At 34.3% G+C, this 25327-nt stretch overlaps 1 protein-coding gene across 2 annotated transcripts in view; it reads left to right on the top strand.

The window, feature by feature from the left end:
* The first annotated feature begins 15884 nt into the window (after positions 1-15884).
* The window catches only part of LOC18424484 (YTH family protein), a 47265-nt gene continuing 37822 nt past the window's right edge, over positions 15885-25327 (top strand). The window contains exons 1-3 of one of the 2 annotated variants that reach the window (XM_011630711.3): positions 15885-16339; positions 16900-17172; positions 19995-20052. In XM_011630711.3, the coding sequence (XP_011629013.1) occupies positions 16922-17172; positions 19995-20052 (309 nt within the window). In that variant the 5' untranslated portion in view covers positions 15885-16339; positions 16900-16921. The remainder of the gene's footprint in view (positions 16340-16899; positions 17173-19994; positions 20053-25327) is intronic. The other variant, XM_088848030.1, reaches the window with a different exon arrangement.

A 25327-nucleotide genomic window follows, 5' to 3' on the forward strand; every position in this document is an offset into this window, starting at 1 on the left:
TTCTTAGACTTGAAATCTTTTTTCGTTTTTTTTTCACATTTATACATCGTGAGGTCAAGATGATTGATTTGAGGGTTTTTCAACATCACAATAATCTCTTCTAGTGAATTTTTGAGGTGACCTTAATTTCATTGTAAAGGGCCTCAACCTTATCAAATTTCTATACTCCCAGGGGTACTAAGTTCTTAAATAATGCATCACAGCCTCTTCTTCCCCTTTGAGGTCACTCTAAAGTAGTTCCTAAAATTTAAATAAAAAATATTCTTAAAAGACGTACTTCACAAGCGGGAGTAAATATACATTGTAGTACCAATTGGACCACAGTTATCTCAAATTTCACTTTCCTTCACTCCTACAACTTTGGCCCTCGCATTATACTTCGACAAATTGCAGGGCCATTAATTGCTTAAAAAGACAAAATAATTTATTACCATTATCTTTACAAGAGAATACATTGTGAATCACTTGAACAAAATATGTAACCATTTTTACAAAATTTCCTAAAATGAACTTTTCTAAAATAAACTAGCTTTTTATAATAAATAAATCTTCTTATATTGCATATTATTTTCAATATTTTTTTTTTTAACTTGTGTCAATTTATATTGCGTGTTAAATATTAAATATCTGAAGTAGAATTAGGATAATTCAAGTTTAAGAGTATATCTTTAAGGAAATGTATACAAGGAGATCGTATTTACTTTTAATATTAGGAGGCCACAATCATCATTGATCGTTATATTTGAAATCGGGTCGCTAAGGATGTATCATTGTTACGATACAAAGTCTAAAATAAAATTTCTCAAATGTTATTACACACTTTCATCTATTGGATTTTACATCCAATGGCTATAAATGATTGTGACCTCTTTGTACCAAAAACAAATGGTCTCATAGTATGCAATCCCAATCTTTAAAAGACCATATTTTTAAAAATTAATATGCTAAAGTGGCTCTTAATTTATAATTACGAATTCTATAATTGATTAACATCATTAATTAATGGAAAATTGTGTCATGCGGGCTGGACCATATTTCTACAATATGCGGTCCAGAGGTGTAAAGCATCCATCTTAAAGATGGAGGTCCATCTAAAAACAATTATAACTAACGGTCCAAATGTTTCCTTAATATAATTATTATTTCTAGTTTTAAATTTTTTTTCTTTTTCATATTCATGATCTGCATGTTAAGGATTATATATTCTCTAAAAAGTAGGATCAAATTATATCTAAAATATATATTTATTGTCAAGCCCGTATTTCTACTAGCCGCATAGAAACCGTGTCCTTAATTAATAGAGGAAACTAGGTTAAAGTTATAACTCTTTAAATCATAAAGGGGATACAAATGGAATTCACCTTCTGAATTATTCACCTAGGACCTTAGGTGGTCAAATTAGCAGTTGACTCACAAAAGGCCAAAAGTACTCTTATCACTAAATTATAACTTTAAATCTTAGTTAATCATATATAACTAAATGAAAAGAACACAATGAGACCATTTACTTTCAGTATAAGGTGGTCATAATCAATCTTAACCATTGGATGCGAAATTTGGTAGCTACATCTATTCGATTGACCATGCTAAAAATTCAAAAAATTCTCTCAAACTTTGTGGCATACACGAGCTACTAAATTTCATATTGGATCGTTACAAGTAATAGCGACCTCTTTGTAACAAATGTAAATGGTCTCATTATATAAAATTCCATAACTAAAAGATTACCTTACAAATATATGAAAGTATAAAATGTTATTATTTTTGTATGTAGTAATTGTTTGTGGTTCACAATATATTGATAATTGATATTTTAATTCAATGAAGTCCAAAACTAGCATTTTTGTTTAAAAAATCGAGCATGATTTTTATTTACAAAATTAATTTATCATATATTAATTAAAGAAAAGCTCTTCCCAATGCCTATAGGCAAAAATGAACAATGATTTCACTTACCCTCGTCACCATCCAAACTTCATCACACGGTCATAGGTGTCCGGTAGTGTTTCATTTTTCATTTTTTTTCTATAAATCTAAATTATTTTAAATTTGGAGTGTGTGTACATCTTAATGAGGCACACCTAATAAAAATATATATAAAAAAAATTAAAAATATAAATTATCCAAAATACCCTCAAAACTTTATGGGGGTATTTTGGTCAAGTTAAATTTTACAAATTATTTTTTCATATTTTTATTAGGTGCGCCTTACTAAGATGTAAACACATTTCAAATTTCAGATTATTCCAATTAATAAAATGAAAATAAAAATTGAAATACTACCAGACAACTGTAATCGTGCAATGAGGCTTGGATGGTGATGAAGGTAGGCGAAATCACTGTTCATTTTTTCCTATAGCCATTTTGTAATATCTTCTTTAATTAAAAGGACACACAAGATATCACTTATTTAAAAATTTATCATATCTTTTGATTTAATTTCAGGATGCCCATCATAATACACATGACCATGAGTTGGAAGAGTTGAAAAGCGTGGATTATTAAATTGTTTAAAAATTAGGTGTATTTTAATAAATCTTCCTTTATTGAAAATGTTCAAATCATATGAAAATTAAAATGTTCACTTATTAAAAATAAAACAAATCCATTTGCTCGTTTGCATTTTCGAAAATCAATTATTTTTCAAAAGGTGAGACATCAAAAATTTTGAATTTTGAATTTTAATAAAATTATAATTTCACCTTGAGTCATCATCATCATCATCCGAGCCTTTTCTCGACCATTTGGAGTCGACAACATGAATCCTCGTCCGTCATTCTGCTATATCAATGGTCATATTCTCAGTGAGGTCATAAGTCCCTTATAATTTCCCACTACTTCCAACCATATCTTTTTGGCCCACCTCTTGCCGTTTTTTAGCCTTCCACTTAAACTAACTTGCACCTCCTAATAGGCGTTGTATTCGATCTGCATTGTATATGGTACTCTATTATACATGTAAGGCCTCACATGCTCAACCTGCGTCACACCAATGTAATAAGCAAATACAATTGTTTCCATCTCCTCCTTTCCTCCCAAAACCTGCTTTGATTCCTGGAAACTATCTTTCTCTCTCAAAAACCAATACTCTTGAATCCCATAAAATTATCAATTAGTTTCCCTCTCCTCACTTCCTCCAATCAACATCATCTTTTGATCCCTAAACCTGCTTTGATGCATGGAAACTCCATTTTTCTCTCCAAGACAATGATCCCATAAGCCGACATTTGTTTCCCTCTCCTCCCGTCCTCCAACTAACCCTGCTTCCCTCCTGGGAACTTCGTTTCTATCCCTAAAGCCAACACTCTTGGATCCCATAAAGCAAATTTCTCTCTCTAAAAGAAAAATTGTTGTTTTTGTTTGTAGAGGCATTTTTCAGTTGGCATGAAGATCGAGAGCAACACATTCTCCATATTCACCCAACAAACTAGCTCACATCTCTCTATAATTGTTCTTTTTTCATTCATGTCAAGCTCCCATTAATCACCTCCAATATACCGAGAATGTCACCAAAAAAATAAAAATAAATATTCTAGTTAATTTAACACCTGCTTCTCTAATCAAGCTACGTCCCTGTAAAAACTCTCTCTCCCTCTTCCCTCCCAAATTGGTGATATTTTCGCCCAAGCTCTTTCCTCAGTAATGGAAAGCCTGCGTTGGGCGGGATGCTCGGCCTAGGCCCGATTGAAGTACTTGGCCAGAGTCCAAGTTGTTAGTAAAAATTGATGAAGCGTGGAAGAAACTAAACCTGATATTAAAGAAGGGGTGCTGTGAGGCTGGTGAGCGCATCCATTCACCTTTGAGAAAGAGAGTACACATTTTCCTTGTTAATCGCATCCTCTCTCTAGCTTCCTATTTTATAGGGAGAATAAGGGGTAATCGTTATATTTCTCTAACGGGTCTCTGAGAAAGCAAAGGTTCTTTGATCTCCAGCAGGTGTCTGAGAAAACGAGGGGTTACGATCATATGGAGGTTGGACCATATGACCGTTGGATATATTTTATTCTACAATTGTAGGCTAAGACACGTAAGGCCTCATAGCCATATGTGTCAACATCTCCCACTTGGCTATGACGACCGAGTATAATATGCCACATGCATACTCCCACTTTTGAGTATGACCTTCAAGAAAATATCTTGACATGAGGTTTTTCTCATGCTTTTGTGAATATATATCTCATAACAAACATCTATCATGATGATTTTTACGTTAATGCGGATTTGTCACTCATGAAAACTAACTGACGTAAATATTTTTAAGTCCCATTAAGCTAGTGTGCTTAGACAGTAGTTCAACACTTAGACCATTTGTTAATGGCTCAGTGATCATATCTGATGAGGGTAAGTAACTAACAATTATTTCACATTTATCAATTACATCTTAAATGTAGTGATATTTGACATTAATATGTCTTCCTTAAAAGCTATTTGCTCCACTTTGAATTAATTTAATTGCGGCTTGATATCACAAAATATTTGGATCAGTCCGTCGATTATTTACAGCTTCAAGTCATCTATGAAGCGTTTTATCAAGACGGCAAAGGTACAAGAAGTGTTGCATGCTATGTATTCAGCTTCCTATGTGTACCTAGCTACACACCCTTGTTTCTTGCTAGACCAAGAAACAACTGCCCCTCCAAAGAGGAAAATATATCCTAAGGTGGACTTATTATTGCCATTATCCTCATCAAAATCTGCATCTAGATATCTTATAACTTCAAGCTTATCTGCTTGAAAACACAATTTTAGATGCTTTGTTCCCTTCATGTACCTTAGAATTCTTTTTACTGTTTTCTAATGAGCTATGCTTGGAATACTTTGATATCTACTAATAAGTCCTACAGCATAACTCAAATCTGGTCTTGTACATCTTACTACATATACCAAGCTACCAATAGCTTGTGCATAGGGAACGTTAGACTTTTTTTATCCTTCTACTGGATAATCCTTTCTAGACAACTTGCTCCCTTTTCAACAGGAGTAGACAATGGCTTACAATTTTCCATTTTAAATCTTTTGAGAATAGAATTAAGATATCTCTATTGGCTCAAGCACAATATTTTTTATTTTTTAGTGCTAGTTATTTTTATGCCTAGGACATAAGATGCTTCTCCCATATCTTTCATCTCAAACCGAGAAGAAAGCCATGACTTAGTCTTATCAATCATTTCTACGTCATTTTCAGCTATTAGGATCTCACTTACATATAGTGAGAGTATTATGAATTTACTTCCACTCTTCAAGACATGTACACATTGGTCCAATCTATTTACTTCATATCTCATATGTAGGATGGCATCATGAAATATTACGTACCATTGTCGTGAAGATTGTTTTAAATCATATAAAGATTTGTTTAATTTGCATATTTTATTTTCTTGGCCTTTAATTATGAAGCCCTCAGGTTGCTTCATGTAGATGATTTCCTTTAGTTCACCATTTAGGAATGCAGTCTTTACATCCATTTACTTCTTTATTTTTCTACCTGATTTTACAAAAGCCCAATTTTAGTTGCATTAATATTTTCACATTGGAAAATATTTTTGCTTATACTACTTGGTAATCTCTCACTGAGATTGCTGATAATATTATGCAAGCTCGGACTGCTGAAGAGGCCCTGGCCCAGGCTCTGTCTAGGCCGGGCTGACCTTCTTGTCTCCTAGGCCTAAGCAAGGCATTTGGGTCCCATTTTGTGGCTTTATGCCCTAGTTTTTCAGATGCAATATAGAAAGGTATAATAGGATGATGGGAATGTCAACTCATATAGGGGAGAGGAAAATGGGTTTAGGACTTTGGCCTTTCATTTAGGCTCTTCTTTAGTGAAGTTTGATATCTGGGGAACATCTTTCCTAATAGAAGTACGTGGAGGTTCACGAATTGTGAGCTTCCAATTAACAGAATGTTCCATATGAGAGGTTATCAAAAGAGATGGCCTCTTCTACTTATAGGAAGTAGAAGCCAATTCATTCCCTCCATTCCTCTCCATTTATTTAGTTATTTTGCCCTTGGGTTTAGCTCCATCTATAATTTCTTTTTTGTTAACAAAGAAATTATCATCCTTTCAAAGACAGGAGCGCGATGAAGATCATCAATGACTTAGCATATGAAAGCTCAGATGACTGTCTGATCCTTATAAAGGTCACACTAGTAATCACAGAATGGAAGCCTAAGGACTGCAACTTGCACTTGATTGAGTGTATTATCATTTCTAATGTGTCACTAAGAAGTCCTTCAAACCAAATGCAAGTTCAAAGACTCTTTAAGTGAAAATGACTTCCAAGGTTGCAATTTTCCTATCTCATTGGTAATGAGATGGTTTACAAGGAAGCTGTGGTGTGCTTGAAATTTCCTGTTTCTTTCTAAGCCCAATAGGCTCTTAGAGGTATCAAATGGCTGTAGTACAATAGTTTTACTAGGCCCTGTCTGGATGCACAAGGCTGGCGTAACAGCAATGGAGGCAAAACACCTTTATGAAAGATGACACCATCCCTGATATATCCCTTTTTTGGCACAAATATTAGTGCAACACTTTATCGATGACAACAATCTACCACCACCATGGTAGAGATGGAAACGAGAGAAAACTCCCACAGATAAAAAAATAAAATAAATCTTTGGTCTCTCTCTAGCTGTATCTAAAACCTAATTTTAGAAAGAGAAAAACACTTGGGTCTTCAACAATTGGCCAATATTCAGCAAACGGGTGAAAAATGAGGCAGGAGCAGATGATCCTTAATTGGTTTCCTTAGAATAGGTTTTACTTTTTTCTTTATTTTTCCCTTCTGATTCCATTTGTTACGAATTTATGATTTTCCCCATTTTGCATGTCTCTCTCTTCCCCCTTTCTCTCGCATACTTGTCCTTTAATTAATTAATGATGTGAACCAAGATAAGATAGTAACATGTGATATTTTGAAGCGCGATTTATACAAAAAAAATTGGGCATAGATCGTAACAAAACAAATGTATATGTAGAGAAACAAATCACATAATCTCTATCATTAAAAAAAATTCAAAGTAAAAAAAAAAGGAAAGATGGAACCTAGTTGCTCTGATACCAATGTTAGTAAAAATTGATGAAGCGTAGAAGAGACTAAACCCGAGATCAGAGAAGGGGTGTCATGAGGCTGGTGATCGTAGAGCCCGGATTTTTAATCCCTTTGAACAACAAGGAAAATGTGTACTTTCTCTCTCAAAGGTGAAGGGATTAAAAATCCGGGCTTTGCAATCAACAGCCTCACGGCACCCCTACTCTTATCTCAGGTTTAGTCTCTTCCACGCTTCATCAATTTTTACTAACATAGAATAGGCTTTACTTTTTCTTTTCTTTTTTTGCATAGCTTAATGGAAAGGAGATCCCCTTACCCTAGTGTTTTTGTAGGACTCGAGCCTGAGAACCCAGCGCCGTGAATTCTATCGCCCGATGCACTAGCTAGATTAAACCTAGATGCTCTAATACCAATGTTAGTAAAAATTGATGAAACGTGGAAGAGACTTAACCCAAGATCAGAGAAGGGGTGTCGTGAGGCTGGTGCTCGCAGAGCCCGAATTTTTAATCCCTTTGAACAACAAAGAAAATATGTACTCTCTCTCTCAAAGGTGAATGGATTAAAAACCCAGGCTCTGCAATCACCAGTCTCACGACACCCTTATCTGATCTCGGGTTTAGTTTCTTCCACCCCTCATCAATTTTTACTAACACAAGTCACTCAGCTCTAGTTGGGCAGAGTTATAGCCAAGGCAAAAAAAAGGTGTTAAAAAATAAAAAAATCCAGAAAATAAGAAAATATCTTTAAAGTATAATTAAACAAACCATGTCTAAATAAGGTTAAAAAAAATAGTGAAAAAATGGATTTTGAAAAAAAAATAATAATCAATTTGTGATCGGGATATTTTAGAAATAATTTAAAAAGAATGGAAATATAAAAATAAGTATTCACAGCCAAAAAATTTTCCAATCTTTGCTAAAATGATAAAAAAACATATTCAAAAAATATTATTAATAATATTCTTATTTTAAAAAAAATTTATATTTTTTTTGTAAAATTTTTTAGATCCTCCAGTTGGACACACAACTTGGGAATACTTATGTTTTGCTTATCAAATCTCTCCTCTTTTTCCATCAAGCCCTTGTCGCTCTCTTTATGAATGCTTCTCTCTTCAAAAAGTAACATGGGTTTTGAGAGAGAGAGAGAGAGCATGAAAGGAGAGAAAAAGCTACGAAAATGAAAAAAAAAATCGTTTTATAAGTAACAAGGGCCAAGGCAGAGATTGGCCAATACATCTAGGGAGGCCAAAATCCAAAATCAAAATTCAAAAGGGCCAATATCTCAAAAAGGTTATTTTCCAGAGTCAACCGGGATAGACTCATTAAGCTGTCATATTGCAAAAGCTCTAGAGTCAATCAACCAAGAAGTAAGAACAGAGTTACCTAAGAAAAAAGTTGAGGGTTCAGAGGATAGTCCAGACAATGATAGCATAGACTGTAGTTGCCCCAGTGTAAGAGTCACCATAAATAGCTTAATATTAACAGTTTGAGTTGTGGTTAATGAACATGAAGTGCATCCATCCAGTGGCTGGCTTGTGTTAGCAACAACAATAAGGTTGGGTTTCTTCTTCTTGGGACATGTAAACTTCATAGGCCTGAGCTCTTTGTAATAATTTCACAGGGTATACGATATATTTTGTCGAGGTACATTGGAGGAATTATGTTGTTGATGTTTAAACTCATTCCATCTAGGAGGTCTTGTAGTAAATACTGCCTCCATCTTGAAGGCTAAAATAAGGGACATACTTTTTGTTTCTTCTGTAATTAACTCAGAAAAGGCTTGAATTAGAGAAATATAGAACTTCTATATAGCATGAAATTTCTGAAACTCTCAAATTTTGGACGAAGTACCATTAAGAATTTAATGACTCAAAACTCAATTAAGGACTTTTCAATAATTTCTGCACTGGGATTATCGCTAATCAAGATTCCATGAGTGCTAAAGTATCCTAAGCATCTTCATATATGAGTAGAAAACTTGAATGGACTAATCACCTTGTCTAAGTGAGTGAAGTTCTTATACTGACAAATATTTATGTGCCTAGTTTGTCTGATGATAAATTTCTTCATGAAAGGTATATGCCTCACGATCATTTTTGAAGTTGCTTAAATTGATCCCCTTTCCTTTTGATGACCACATCAACCATGCTATAATTTTACTCCCATTGAGTGGAATGTTAAACTTCATGCAATAGATGACAAATTGCTTCTTAATCCAATATGTTACAGACAATTGATTGGAAATTGATATATCTCACAATTTAATAACCAAATGTTGTTGTTTTATACTAAAAAAAATTGGCAGAGGAATACGGCGCTCGTCAAAGAGGGGTTTGGTAGAGAAATGGGTCCCGTTAAATTACGAATCAGGTAAGAGACATACCACAAGACCGCCCCTCACTCGGGTTACCGGCAAAGCCGACTCCTAACACAATCGAAATCGGAAGTTTGTATGAGAGTTTTGAAATCAGGGTAAAAAATGGGGGAGAGATTTCAGAAAATAGTTTAGAAATAGAAAAAACAAAAAAATAATAAACGAAAAAGGAAACTAAGGCGTATTTGAAGCTAGGCCCCCAAGCTCGACACCCAGAGTCTGCATCAGTTTAAAGTTAGTACGAGTGTGCGACTTTTCTCGAGCCTTTTGGGATCCACCGAGAGTGGTATGGAGGTTAATATGGCTAACTGGATATGGGAGGTTTGAAAGTTTGTGTTTAGCAGAAGTCATGGTTCAAGGGTCTAGGGTTAGTGCGGTTTTTGGTATGAACATAGTCTGGGTGTAATGTTTGATGTTCCCTCCTGAAAATACGGGGGTTCAACCCCAATTTATTGACATATGTTATGTTTATTCACAGTTCAAAATCTAGGATCAAATTTGGGACGTTCATTGCAAACACCACGGTTAGTCACTTCAACGCCATTGACGATATCATTGATTTGTTATGATTATGGCTTGTGTAAGACATGATCTCTAATTTTATGGTTGACATGTTTTTGGGCAGTCATGTGTCAATCGGGCAACGATACTGATAGTAGCATTGGCGCTACTACTGGTTCGTACTAGTTGAAATCTAGCTAAAATGCTAGTATCACACATATCGACAAAGCTAACACCATCATTGAAGTAATGATGGTTATTGTTTGCCGCCATCCTGTCATGCCGATGTCTGACGTTGGGCGGTGATTTTGGCCAATCAGGAATGGTCGTTGGTGATGTCCACGTTGACGATAGAATTTCCCTTGTTACTGTAACGATGGTTTATTTGTTCAGTTTGTGCATTCTAATGTCAAGTAATTGGCGGCAATTTCAGCCAATCAGAGATCGACGTTATTGAGACTGACGTTGACACTAGTGCCACTGTTGTGGGCAAATGCTGGTTTCCATGTCTGCATTCTAAGGTTCAGTTGATGTGCCTGTTTGGGGACTAGAGGCACTGCCTACTGAAAGCTACTATAAGTGGCATCACTGCTAGTGTGACTATAGTGTTGAAACTTTTGACGAGGCTGACCCTATCTCTGGTACTACTGTTGGTGTAGCTGATTCTAGGCTGAATCCATTTATATTATAGATTGTTTATTTCAGATTTCTTCTTGGGGGCCATTTCTAGCCTATTTGGGGGTCTTCCAAAGTTCTGAATTCGGAGCCGGGTCTCTATGATAGACTCTGCCAAGTAGTCTGGGTGCTAGGGTGATGGCTTTGTGGATTCTGAGTGGTTTTGGATTTTATAGTGGTCGCCTTGGAGTACTTCGGTTTTCCTACAGTTTCTTCGATCGGGATTAGGGTATCTACAATGGCTTTTACAGTGCATCAAGTTAGCCACTTCCTAAGTGTTCCTCAATTTGTCCACTTAGTTACAGTTTTAAGCATATTCTTTTACGTCAGGTATACCCTACATTAGGCTTTGTTTTTCACCTCATCTTCCTCACTTGAACTTTAGGCATATACAAACTCAGATTTTACGGGAAATCCAAGTGATCGCAAATCGACTACAGAATTCTACATTTTTCAGTGATTCTCTTTTGTCCTAGAAAAGATAGATGTAAAAAAATATTACCCAATCTATAAGGGAAGCTGAATATAGGGCCATATTAAAGTTGACTACCACTTGGTCTGCCAATAATTTTTTGCCAGGAAAATTTCTCTTCCATATATTGCCTCCTTTTGAGCATCTGGCATATTTCTTTACGAAAACACATATTGCTATGAGCATCGTCGGATTTTTTTACCAAAAACACATACTGCAATTGATCCGCCCCTTCGAAACCATCTAAAGTTTGAGGAGTGCATGTATATATTGTTCTGTGCAATACTTTCCTTCCTTTTCGGCATGTACATCTTAGGAAGGTGATTAATCCTATACATTTCTTTCTTATAGCCCGTACAATCTGTATATAGTTTTGTAACCCTATTAAATTAGGGCCTTGTACACAATTTTACAAAATCTAAAATACATAAAGGTTTTTCACAAGTACTTCCAAACGTAGGACACTTATTGTAATCATCTTTTTAAACAATCAAAATTGCTATTTTCCTTAAAATGGTGGAAAGTTTTTTTTTTTTTTCAAAAACAAATTTACCTTTTATTTGACTTAAAAAACAAATTTGAATCCGTTTAAATAGTCACTCAATTTTAAATCACTAATTTAGAGTTTACAAAACTAGAACTTCTAACAAGTTAAAAATGGCAGATAGAATATATATATATATATATATATATATATATATATATATATATATATATATATATATATATATATATATATATATATATATATATATATATATATATATATATATATATATATATATATATATATATATATATATATATATATATATATATATATATATATATATATATATATATATATTATTTTTTTTTATTTTTTTTTTTATTTTTTTTATTTCAGATTTTTCATATTTAAAGGAAAAACATTTGCATTTTATAGAGGATTCCTAATTTTCCATTTTTCCACGGAAAAAACCCACAAATTTTTCTGATTTGAATCTGAAAATTTTTAGATTTAAATATGAAGATTTATTTAAATAAAATTTTACCCCTAAAATAGGAGTTAAATCTATTATGTTTGTCTTCCATTGATTTAAATTTGGAAAACTATTCAAAGTTTTATAAAGTTTGTTTAAACAGGTTTAAAAACTTTAAACCAAATACGAACAATTGTTAAATAAAAAATACCACAAAAAAAGTAAATTAAAAAAGGGTTTTGTTAGGCTGCACCACTTGGTGGTATAGACCCTTCAAGTGCTCAACATTTTTAGAGATTAAAATACCCTTGAATTGTGATACAAAAATTTTCAAGTAGGGGCATTTTTGGTCATTTAGAAAGGTAGAATGGATATTTTTATAAAAAAATAATGGCATTATATTATTAGTTAAAAACAATTAATGCATCTTGTGGGTGATGTCATACATCATATTGGTGATGTCATTGTCCACTATTGTTAATAAATGCTTTTGTTTCTATTAAGAATTTCTAGTTTATCTTTGACTAATTACTTAAAATACCCCTAAACAAAAAGTTACTATGAGGGTATCTAAATGTCTAAAAATGTTGAGCACTTTAAGGGTCCACACCATAAGTTGTGTAGCCTAACAAAAACCATTAAAAAATAATTCAAATACTTTCATTGGTTTAAATATGCTTTGCTACTTCTTCAAAAATAGCGGTTGTGATTTCAAATTCGCTCAAACTGATTGATTTAAAATAAAAAACACCAATAACTTCAATATTGTGTAAACTTTTGCCAATTCATGATTTGGGGATGGGGGAGGGAGAATGATGACTATTTAAAGTTAGGAAAAGTTTATATGGAGCCTAGGCTCTAAACAATCAAACTAGAACCTACCTCAAAACTTTCACTAGAAGAGGTTGTTTTGATACGAAAATATAATCAAATTCATCATCTTGACACCAAGATGCATGGGCATGAGAAAAAATATGGATTTTAAGTATTGGAAATAGTGCATTTTGTAACGCATTTTTGGACCTTAATTTTCAAGATTTTCAAGTTTTCATATATTTGCACTATTTTTTAAGCTTTAAATTTTATAACTAAAGATGAAAATATAATTTAAGTTTATCACAAAACTTTCCAGTATTGAAACCATATTTATTGATACTATTTGAAGATAGGCTCTAATTTGATTATTTAGAGTCTCGACTCTATACAAACCGCACCCTTTAAAGTTTGATTTGAATGTTGCTAGGTTCGAAATTCGATTAGTGTTGCGTATGTAACCCGTTTATGATAGGCACCATGAAGTTTCCGAACACACCTCTATGCACTAACTTCAAACGTTGCACCCATCATAGGCTTCCACCTAAAAATCTAATAGACAAGAGTGTTTTGGAGGTGAAAAAGCTTTCAGTTGGAAAAGCTTTTAGATGATTATCTTGGTTTCGAGATGTATGGATATTAAAAAAAAAAAAAAAAATTCAAATCCTAAAACTATTGCACTCTATTTTAAAGATTTTTAAGTGGTCATAGATTTGCTTGACTTGTTTTGTTTTGAAATTTTAAATTTTAGAATTAGGTTTGAACATAGATTTTCAAACCATCGTAAGGTTTCCGACACACGAACTACATCTTGCGGTAAAACTTAGAGCTGCATCTTACTTGTATAATATAAAGTGTGCACCTTATACAAACCTCACCTTATAAAATATTGGGGATATATTTTAAGGGGTAATGATTTCATGCAACGGTTGTATAGTAATATAATGCAACAACCTTAAAAATCATGTTAATACCATTTGTTTAATCATAATTTTTAAATTACACTATTTTCATTCTATAGAATAATCACAAAAAAATAAATTTTGAAAATGCAGCTTAGAAAATTTTATTTTAGCCCAATCAACATAAGCCTTCTATCTTGTTAAGGTGCTTAGATCTAAGCCTTAGAAGGATTTTTCTCTTTTCACAATTTTTGGATAGCTTTGTTATCATTAGATGAACAATATTGAAAAGGAAAAAATTGGTTTTGAATTTGTAAAGGCCAAGATCTTGAAATTGGTCAAATGGATGGGCTAGATTCATTATTAGAGGTAACTCATTTTAACCATATCTATGATGCAAATCCAATTTTTTCTTTTTGGAAATTGACTGTTAGGATGAAGACAGGGTATGTGCAATTTTTGAGGTGATACAAATACTACAAACATGATTTTTTAGAAGTGTGGTTGCATTGTATTACTATATCAATGTTGCATGCAATCGTTCCCTTATTTTAAGTTATGAAAATACAAAGGATATTTATGCAATTTTTTGTAACTTTTAATTAGATATCTTAAATTTGATTCTTGAACAGTTTTGACTATTTATATATGGGAAAATTATGTAAATATCCATATATTTTTTGTTAAATTACGAAAATACGTGAAACTTATGTTATTACACATATGTCCATTTTTTCAACCTCATGACATTTTTTATTAAAAGGATGAAACTGACCATTTTTGGTTTTTGAAAAATCGAACTTGTTTTAATTTTTCATTTTCAAAACCGACTTTTTTTTTCTTTTTTTCTTTTTAAAAAAAATTTTGGTTTTTGAAAAATCGAATTTCCAAAACCGAATTTTTAAATATCAATATTATATATGTCAAATATTTAAAATTAGTGTTGAATTGGCTTTTTGGTTATCATGCATACCTTTACACCTTCATATCAAGGTCCTTCCATACGCAATCTAAGTTTCTCCAATTTTATTCTTCCAGGGGTATTTTAGTTATTTTATTTTATTAAAATTATTATTATTATTTTTCGCTAATGCGAGTTTAATAGAAGATTGGACATCCAAATTTTGGTATCCAAATAGTTTATAAAAAAAAATTAAAAATAGAATAGTATAGAGACATGATTTTGTGATAGGGCAATCTTAGCCCTCCATTCACAATGGACAGTTGGATAAGAGGGATGATAGAACTTTTATATTGTAGGGGAAGCGTAGAAAGCTAGCTCTTATTAACAAAAAAGAATCCTCATCATGGAATGAGTGTAGCTTTTCAAATATCATGCATGCCTCTATACATTCACGTCAATGGTTCAAGTCCCCTTACGCAATCTAATTTTTTCAATAAAAAATGGATATTTTTTATTTTACTAAAAGGCACATACACAAAAAAAAAAAATGCCCTATAATGGAATGGGCAAGATTTGATACCAAAACCTCTAAAAGAAAATCATATGCTTTAGGTATTGTATGATATATATACCTTTCTTTTTTTAACATACCAAGTTACAAGCAGTAAATTTGGTTATTCAAAAACTGAAATTTAAAAGTTTTTGGTTTTTGAAAAATAAAAAATTTAAAAAATTCAATTTTTCAAAAGTCGAAAATAGGTAGTTTTGTCTTTTTTTTTATAAAAAAATGTTATGAAGTTAAAAAACAAATATTTGGGTAATAACAAAAAGTTTAAGATATTTTCATAATAACATGAAATATAACGAACAGTCACGTAATTTTTCCTTTATATATTTTTGGAATCTAAATATAATTAGATAAATGATCCTATAGGACCTCTCCCACTTATGTGTGGAGGACCTAATAGGTTACCATTAAATTTGATATGGATTTTTATGTGTGTAGGACTTAATAGATCATTATTAAATTTGATATGGATTTTTGTGTGTGTAGGACCTAATAGATTACCATTAAATTTGATACAAATTTATTAAAAAATCAAGTCACACAGCTAGTGATAAATTTTCTAGAGATACATATGAACTTTGATGATCATGATGTTTTTGATATCCTACCCACATGAGTGGGGAGGGTCCTCTAGGATAATTGCTCGTATCATTTATTCAATTTTATATCCGAAAATCGATCCCAGCGAAGCAAATGCCATCGACACACAAGTGCTATTTCCAAAGCTGTAGTACCGGACAGGATTAAACGGACGGCTGATAAAATTCCCACAACAGATAGCGGCCGTCAGATCTCGTCTGACAGCGTACGTGCCAAAGACCTTTTAGGACTCGAATGTAGTTCCTGCTGTTATGAGCCACACGTGTTGAGTGCGGAGGATTTAGCACCGTCCAATAGAGTGGAAGCTAGAGAGACAAAAACGATCTTCTTTTCAAAAACCCAAAGCCCAAATTTCACTTTCTCAACCAAGCCATCGATCCAACAAATTAGGACCCAAAAAACACACATATAAACCTACCAGGAATAAAACACAGTGTTTGATTCTCTCTCTGTGCTAAAGCAGAAAGAGGGGTTTCGTTCTTCAACATTTGCGGTTGAGGGAACCAGAATATATTGACAGGTTTTCCTCTTCTTTCTTATTTTTTGTTGTTGTATGGTTTTTGCTTTTATTTCTCGTTTGGAGTGTTTATTGGCTTTTTTGAGTATTTTGATTCGAGTTATTATTCTTATTTTTATGGCTGCATTGTGGATCCTGTACTTGTTATATCTATCCCATCCTTTGGAGATTTTCTTTTCTTTTACTTTCAATTCATTTTGAATGCAGCCTTTGGTTTTTCATGGAGCAAGACCAAGGGGCTTGAAACCTTTATTTATCCTGTTTATAATATATTATGACTCTCTTTTACTTAAATGTTTGAGTTGAGTGGCTTTCTTGTTGCAATTTGAGGGCAACTTTTGGGGGTTTCTATAACTTTGAAATTTCATTGTTGTAGTATTGGTTTTGCAGAACTTTATTTTTATTTATATACTTTAGACTAGCTTACCATGATTAGTGTTTGACGAAGACATTCGTACTTCTTGTTGAACTTCTTATTAAGGGGAGCCATTTCTGACTTAATGATAAAAACAAGGAGCAACTGGAAAAAAATGAACGATATCATGGGTTTGTTGTGTTTTTAGGAGGAGGCACTCAGTGAGTATCATGGGTGTCAAAATCGCTTTTCGACATAATGGAAACAATGGAGATGATGTTCAACCCTCACAAACTGACCAGGGTGTTCCTTGTGTTGCGGCTTCATCAAACAAGGTTTTGCAGAAATCCCAAACTTCTCGGCGCATTAAAGGGGAGAAGAGTGTTCTTGATGATATAATGGGAGATCCAGATGACTTTGGAGATCTTGATGTTGGGTCAGACGGTGATGGCGGTCGTTGGGAGGATACATGTAAAATGCGGTATGTGCGATTTTGTTGCATTAGACATCTCAGGTATTCATATCATAAGGGTTGTCTTGGACTTATTTGAATGCGCATGGTGATTGCTGCTTTTATGGAGGAGGCTTGCTACTTACAAAGTAAATAAAGGAACGACATTGGCTTAGTTGTTTAAAATTACTTAGTTGTTATTAATTTATCATGTTTTCTGATGTTAGTGATCACCATATCTTTTGATAAGTTGTAGGAATCACTATGATGCTTGCATGTTTTTATTGAAGTTGGCATCTCTGTATATTCAACATGAGATGCTTGTAAATCATGTATACTTGTTCTTTTTATTTATTTTGTTATAAATCTCGAGTTAATCGTTTTTAGGCCTTCTTCTAAAAAAGAACAATTTATTGGACAAAAGAAAACCAAAAACTTCAACGCAAGTCCTCTTATGTTTGCAATAAGTTTCACAAAATCATACCGAAGATTTCGTGCCATCTACTACATATATTTTTTATCACCTTGCAGCTATGTACTAATAATTTGTAACTTCCAACCATGGTAGGTATTTGTTACCAATGGAAGGTTAATTAAAATATCTTGCACAATTTCATCTAGGCTTGAGCACTCCCCAAGGATGAGCATTCTTTTGTCAGCCTCTAACCACACTTATGGGTATTTACAAGTTTAGAAGTTGCACCTGTAGAAATACAAACTTGAAGCAGCAGTACTTTGGCTTCATGCAATTTTTTTTTTTTTTTTTGTTTTATTTGAGGGCTGTCTTCATGTAACTTGAGTTTGGAACTCTCTATGGATTGTTGAGATATTTTATCACATTGGGATTCATGTTTATAATTGTGCTTTTACGCGTCTTGAGAATTGCATTCCTACGAGGAACTCCAATGGAAATTAAGTTTGAAGGTTTGGATTGTGGAATAAATAATGCATTCGACATAGGTTGCTGCATGCGATGCAATTCCTGTATCACCCTCAGCCACAATCTGTCAAAACCTCCAACCTTGAACCTGTTCTGCGATTGATCCAATTTTCCATGTCCAATCCAATGATGCCAAATGCTTTCGAGTTACCGTGCCCCATTCAATGATGCGGACATCTTCTTCCTTACTTCGGCTTAGGTTGTTGAAGTCTTGTTATCTTTCTGTCCAGTCTCTGTACGGTTACGGGGAAGCATTTGATATTAGGATACTCTCTTCAGCTAGAATCTGCTTGCCAACTTTCTTTATGCCCAAAAAGCTATAGTTGTTATATATTCAACACCCTTTGTAATTTTTTTTTTTAAAACAAGGAATCTATCTTCACAAGTTAATTCATAGAAAATCTAAACCTCTTGGAGGATCTGATTTTTACTTATTTTATAAACCTAAAACTCCTTCCACCCTTGATCTCATATGTAGATCATTTTGAAAAAAGCATTGAAAGGTTTGCTACTCTGCAATTGTTTATCACTCATTCTTTTGGATTGCACACATTTCTAATCTATGCAAAGAAATGTGATTTCTTTCCACCGATAGGGGGTTTGTGTTCTAATTGTTCTTTTCATTATTTTTTCTTCTAGTTCATCATAATCATCATCAGAGTCTTATCCCAATATGATGAGCCCTATCCCAACTATTTGGGATCGGCTACATGAATCCTATTCTGCCATTCAGCTCTATCAAGGGCCATACCTGAAGCACAACTATAAGTCCTCGTATCTTTTCTCACTACTTTCATCTATGTCCTTTTACGCCTTCCCCTTGCCCTTTTAGAGCCTTCTACCTAAACCAAATTACACCTCCTAATTGGTGCTGTATTGGGTCTGCGCTGCATATGCCTAGCCTACTTAAGTCTACTTTCCCACGTCTTGTCGCCTATTAGAGTCATCCCTAAGTTCCCTCAAATATGTTCATTATGAATTCTATCATTTCCTGTCTTGCCACCCATCTATCTCAACATTCTCATCTCTGCCACACTCATCCATTGGGCAATGTAAAAAAAATCGGCTGCTCAGCTCCAACCGCCCGGCGCCCGCCCTAGGCCCTTTTGTCGATCCGAAAATAGGCCATGCACAAAAGTGATTTTTAGTAATTTCTCCATTGAAAAGGGGGGAAATAGGTTATGGGGGGATTTTGGGCCCCCCAAAACCCTAGTGAGAGATATTTTCCTCCTAAAAACACCTTTTTTTACCTTAATCTGAAGTTTTCGATTTCTTGTGAAATCAAAAGGCATTCAACATGGTTCCTTTTGGAGGCCAAAAAGGTTGAAAAGAGAGGTTTTGGCATCTCAAAGTAAGTGATTGAAGCCCACTTTGATTGGGTGTTGAAAGGTTAGTAAATTTAAATGTTTATGTTTAGGTTTCATATTTTTGAGTATTGTATTATATTATATTTTTAGGTAATTTTCTTGTGTTTATATTTGAATTTGGGATTTTCTTGGTAATTTTCAAGTAGTTTAAGAAGTTACTTGCCATATTAGATGAGGTTTAGTATGGAAGAAGTTCATTCAACGAAGCTTTTGTATAGGATTTGAAATTAATCTGTTGTTTTATCTTGGCCGATTGGGGTTTGTTTCAAGTAGTAGGCCTGTAACTGCTTACATATTGGAGTGCGTTTTTCTTCATAACTAGCAACATGAACTTGGTTGGCACTCCATATTTGTAGTTGAACCTAGTTTCCTCAATGATTCTTTGGATATTATGGGGATGCGTACCTTTTCTTTCAATTTTTGGATAGGATGCTAATTGATTAGTTGTATTGATGGATTAATGCCAAGAATATATTTACCTATCTGTTTATATATTGACACGTCTTGTTTTCTCACACGTTTGATCCTTGCTCTTCATGGAGCAGCTATGAAGAGGAGAGAATCTTGGAGGGAAAGCTTCCCCTGGTGGACATGGACTCTAAGGTAAGTAGTCTTACATTTTTATGGTCATTTATGGACTGCAATCAGTGAGTTGTTGTTGCTTATATTTTTACACTTATATGCGCTTTTAATGGTGTCCAATCCAAATTGTGTGAGTATTCTTCCTTTTATCTTTTTTTTTTGTTTTGTTATGTTTTGTTTTTTTGTTTTTTTGTGACGCTTCTCATTTGTGCAGAAGCTGTGATATATGTACCTTGTATATTCTAGGATAGAAATTGTCTTGAGTTTACGCTACATTGCAGAATTTGCCCTGCTAGGAACATCCACTAATAAATTGCTTTTTATGAGAACTGTGCAATATTGACTGTACTTCTTCCACTGAGTTCCATTCATCTTTTAATATTTTCATCTTTCTAATTTTAAGTTTGATATTGAAGCATGCTAAACCCCTAATACTGGAGGTATGGAGGGTTTCGAGTTGTATGGTCGCTTTGTTCTATGAGATTTCCTTCTTTGGCTTCCAGGGTAATATTGACCACAGTTCCTTTTTATATGTTATATGCTGTAAATATTTCTATCAAGAATTTAGCCACATGTTGAGCTCTTGATTAGTGTTGTTGATGGAGGATAAAGAACAATGAAAGTGAAACACGATAATCCTACTAATGGATCGGAAAACAACAAGGGGCTTACAAGTCAAGGTCCATAGCCACCTCTAATTCGGGGCCTCTAGTGCAAAGCTTACTGTTGGGGGAATACTTTTGGATGCTCCATCTCAGGACAAAACATATAAAATCAAGGGGTGAGATTGATCTTAGTATCTAGATCGAGCGGTTTTCAAGAGCATACATGCTTAATGAACAGAGGGACTCAATGAGAGGTGAAATGGACATGATATCAAGATATATCTGCAAGATATGCCTCAAATACCATGTTAGAGGTATGATGGTGTCAGGACTGGCCATTGAAGATCTTTATGCACCTTAAAGCCCTGACAATAGGTCACCATATGCCTTAATGGCCGGACCAACTCTGGGATTGTCAAAAGCATCTCAATATGAGACCAAACTATGGGTTGAAACTCCTGTATCCATAATACGCCTCTACACATTATATCGAGGAAGTTTGAATATAAATTGACAAATTTTGAGAGATTCTGTTTGTTAAAAGGGCTTTAACGGCCAGACTCTTGCAAACCTTGTCAAATCATATTGAAATTAGGTGAAAGTTTGCAGGTACCAATGTATGGCCATTATATGCCTCCAGTCCAACATCATTAAGTTTGGACACCATTTGACATGATATCTTGATCCATAGTCGGTAAAGATGTATTTAACTGACGGACCACCCTTAGTGTCTGGGAAATGAGTTGAAACCATTGGGACGTAAGGTTCGATAACCTAAAGAAGGAGGTTTAGTAACTATATCACTCCCTCCTGTAGTAAGGCCCTATATGCATTGATTATTAAGACATCATGCACTGGCCAGGATGACCTCTGGTTACTAAAATCGAGCTTTCTCCCAATCTAGGAGGAGTTTTAATCAAAGTCAAGAGGAATCCTGAGGTAGAGCCCTATCAATCTTGTGGAGGCCCCATTTTAAGAATCCTTAATGTGAAAGCGGCTAAAGCTGCACAAGGGACCATTTATTGCGTCTGATTGTAACCGACAGACCCCCATATCTCCTAAAGTATTTGGGGTTTTGCCAACAATTTTGGTGGAGATATTCTCCATGATGAACTCTTCAAGACTACAACATACTAAAATTTCATGGCCAATTTTTTCTTGAAGAGAAAGATATTGGGTCCGCAATAATCTAATCTGCTTCTCTGATCAGCAACAAAATAGCCTCGACTTCGAGAAGGCGTATCTGCCTGAATATTGGTCCATATGTGGTGAGACTTGGTTCATTTCATCTGTCTTGCTCCTCTTTGAGCACAACAAAGTTCACAATCAAAGGACTTCTCATCTGAAAGCAGTGTGAGATAGATTAAGACATGTCTAAACAGAACTTGAATGTTTAATTGACGGAGCCATAAGATAACCGAATTCCTTAATTTTCTCATGATTGGATCTGCTCAGAGCTTATTGGTTTTAATTTTGAATTCAAAGGGAGATTCAAATATGATCAATGGTCATCCATTTGACTACCTTAAGGGAGATTTAAAATTTGAAAATGATTGGTCTTTATCTTTTGCAGCCAAAATAAGAGAGAGGAAGTTGTAGCTTGCGATTTTGGATAAGCACGAATGACTTTCAAGTCTATGTTCCTGGGACCACTTACTCACTCTTTATAAAACACTCTCTCTGACGCACTAAGAGGGGATTTGAGACTAAGGATTTGGATATACACTCTCTAAAAGCCCATACGCCAGAGAGAGAGAGAGTGACTTCTCATACTTCTTACATGCTTTCCAAAGAGAGAGTGATTGAATAGTGCTTTCTTCACAGCAATGTGGGAATACCAGAGAGATAAACACTGAAAACCAAAATCACTTGAAGAATGGCAGGCTTTTGAAGGAGAAAAGGACTGAAACCAGTATCCCTTATACATGTATATGGGCATGATGCACCCATGGTGCTGTTATGATTTTCCCCTTTTCTTCGTTGTATATTTTTCTTCCTTGAGTCTATAAATGTTCAAGACCCGAATCAAAGGTTTATGTGTTTGAATATTGACTCGGGGTAAATTGTAATAGGGATTGAAATTTCCTGAAGTTTCTCAAGAGCCCAATTTATTCTAAAAATATTTATTTTCTAATACATGAAAGTAGGGACGACTTTGTTCCCTTGATGCGTGTCTCTGGTTATCTTCCTTTATCTAGAGTCATAATCATAAAATCTACGCTACACATTTTGGGGAAACAGTTAAATTTCAACTATAGATAAAAAGAATGAAAAAGCAGAAAAGACACTACAGTCCCAAACTGCACAAATAATGAAAATACCCCTTGTGACATGTTTTGCTCTTTGATGGCCATTTTCACTCCTCTAGAGGACTTGTTTTTGACAAAATCAAGCTTGGCAACTGGCTCATTCGTTGTATGCCTCTAAAAGAGTTTTTCGTAGAGTACCCATATGCCTAATTTTGAGCTACGTGCGCAAAATTAGGAGATTTTTTAATTGAGTTTCATGCTTGCATTTTGCAACGAATCTACTTGGTCTGGTGATTTCTTTTCAGCCATGGAATGTTGGATTTTGATACATGAAATCCCCCCTCCAGAAAACAGAAAAGAAAAATTGGAGATGTAACGAGAAGATGCAGTTGTGGGTTGGTTTCCTATATAAAGGAAGCTAAATTATCTCAGGCTGACTGCCCGTGGAGAGGAGAGATGGGATTGTCACCTTCTTAGTTGTAGAAAGCAAAAGTCTACTTTCTCTAATCTGATTGCCTATTGGTGCCACTCCAAAATTCTCCCGAATGTATTCATTTTGAATTCTATCCCTTCTTGTCTTGCGACTCATACATCTCAACATCCTCATCTTTGCCACACTCATTCTATAGGTATGTTGTTTCTTTACCGCCTAACATTTCTCCCTATAAAGCAAAGCTGGTCTCACAACTGTCTTATAGAACTTGTCCTTCAGCTTCATTGGTATGCGGCGATCAAATGAAACTCCGATTGTACATCTCCACTTTGCGTACCCAGTTCTAATTCTATGTGCGACATCTTTCACAATCTCGCCATTTTTCAGGATTATTGACTCAAGATATCAGAAGTGCACTCTTTTTGGTATTTCTTGGCTGTCAATCTTATCTACTTCATCGTCTCTACTCCTGTTATTACTAAACATGCATTCCATATACTATGTCTTAGTCAAACTAATTTTAAAACTTTTAGATTCTAGAGCATTATGTCGTCCGCAAGTAACATGCATCATGGTATCTCATCTTGTATGTGCCTAGTTAAGTCATCCATAACAGAGGCATGGGCTCAATGCTGACCTCTGATATAGACCTATTGTCACTGAAAACTCACTCATCTCTCCATTGGTTATTTGTACACTAGTTAACGCTCCCTCTTACATATCTCTCTCCAAGTCGATGTATTGTTTGGAGACTCCTTTCTTTTCCAACACCCACAAAATCATATCTTGAGGTACACTATCATAAGCTTTTTATAGATCAATAAATACCATGTGGAGGTCTTTACCCTTTGCCCTAAACTTCTCAATCAGTTGCCTAAGTAGGAAAATAGCTTTAGTTCTTGACCTCCCTAGTATAAAACCAAATTGGTTTTCTAATACACTCGTTTCATGCCTTAATTGTTGCTAAATGACTTTCTCCCACAGCTTCATAATGTGACTCATAAGTTTGTTCCCTCTATAGTTCGTACAATTCTGTACGTCTCTTTTGTTCTTATAAATCGGTATCACAATACGTTTCCTCCATTCGCCATGAAGTTTTTTTGTTTTCAACACCGTGTTGAACAACGTGGTCAGCCAGTCAATGCTAGTCTACCCCATGCACTTTCAAATCTCTATCAGAATACCATCTGATCCTAAGGCCTTTCCACTTTTCATCCCCTGCAAAGCTTCTTTTGCTTCCGATATTCTAATCCTACGAATGTATCTATGACTTATTTGTGCCAACGGTTCCTTCTGCTGCTATGTTCCCATTGTGTTCGTCATTAAATTATTTTTGAAAATAAACTCTCCATATTTCATTGACCTCTTCATCCTTCACCAAGACCCTTTGATCTTCACTCTTAATGCATTAAATATGGTTGAGATCCTTACATGTTTTCTCTCTCATTTTTGCTAATTTGAAGACATATTTTTTACCTTTTTTGTTCCCAATTTACTGTATAGATTATCATATGCTTTAAGTTTAGCCTTACTATTTGTTTAAAGTTTTTCTTAGTACTGTTATATTATTCTAAGTTTTAATCATTTCTATCGCTTTGCCAAGTTTTAAAACATTATTGTTTTTCGTTAATGCGTTTCTGAACTTCATCACTCTACCACCAAGTTTCCTTAACGAAATTTCTTTTTCCTCATGATTCTCCTAAAACTTATTTTGCCACTTTATTAATGTAGTCAGCCATCTCATTTCACATACCGTTGACCTCATATTTAGAGTTCCATTTTCTGTCTTTAACTAATTTATCCTTAACTGAGTATAATTTCTCATTTTTGAAATTCCACCACCTAGTTCTTGGACATTTATTAATTTCAACTCTTATCTTTTATGTTTTTTTGCAGACATCCATAACCATGAGACTATATTGGGTAATCAAACTCTCTCGTGGGATATAACCTCACAATCTTTACATGATGATCTATCTAACTTCGTAACTAGGAAAAAGTCTTATCTG

This window comes from Amborella trichopoda, chromosome 9, assembly GCF_054954075.1.
Source record: "Amborella trichopoda isolate Santa Cruz 75 chromosome 9, AtrichopodaSantaCruz75HAP2 v2.0, whole genome shotgun sequence".
Lineage (NCBI taxonomy): Eukaryota > Viridiplantae > Streptophyta > Magnoliopsida > Amborellales > Amborellaceae > Amborella > Amborella trichopoda.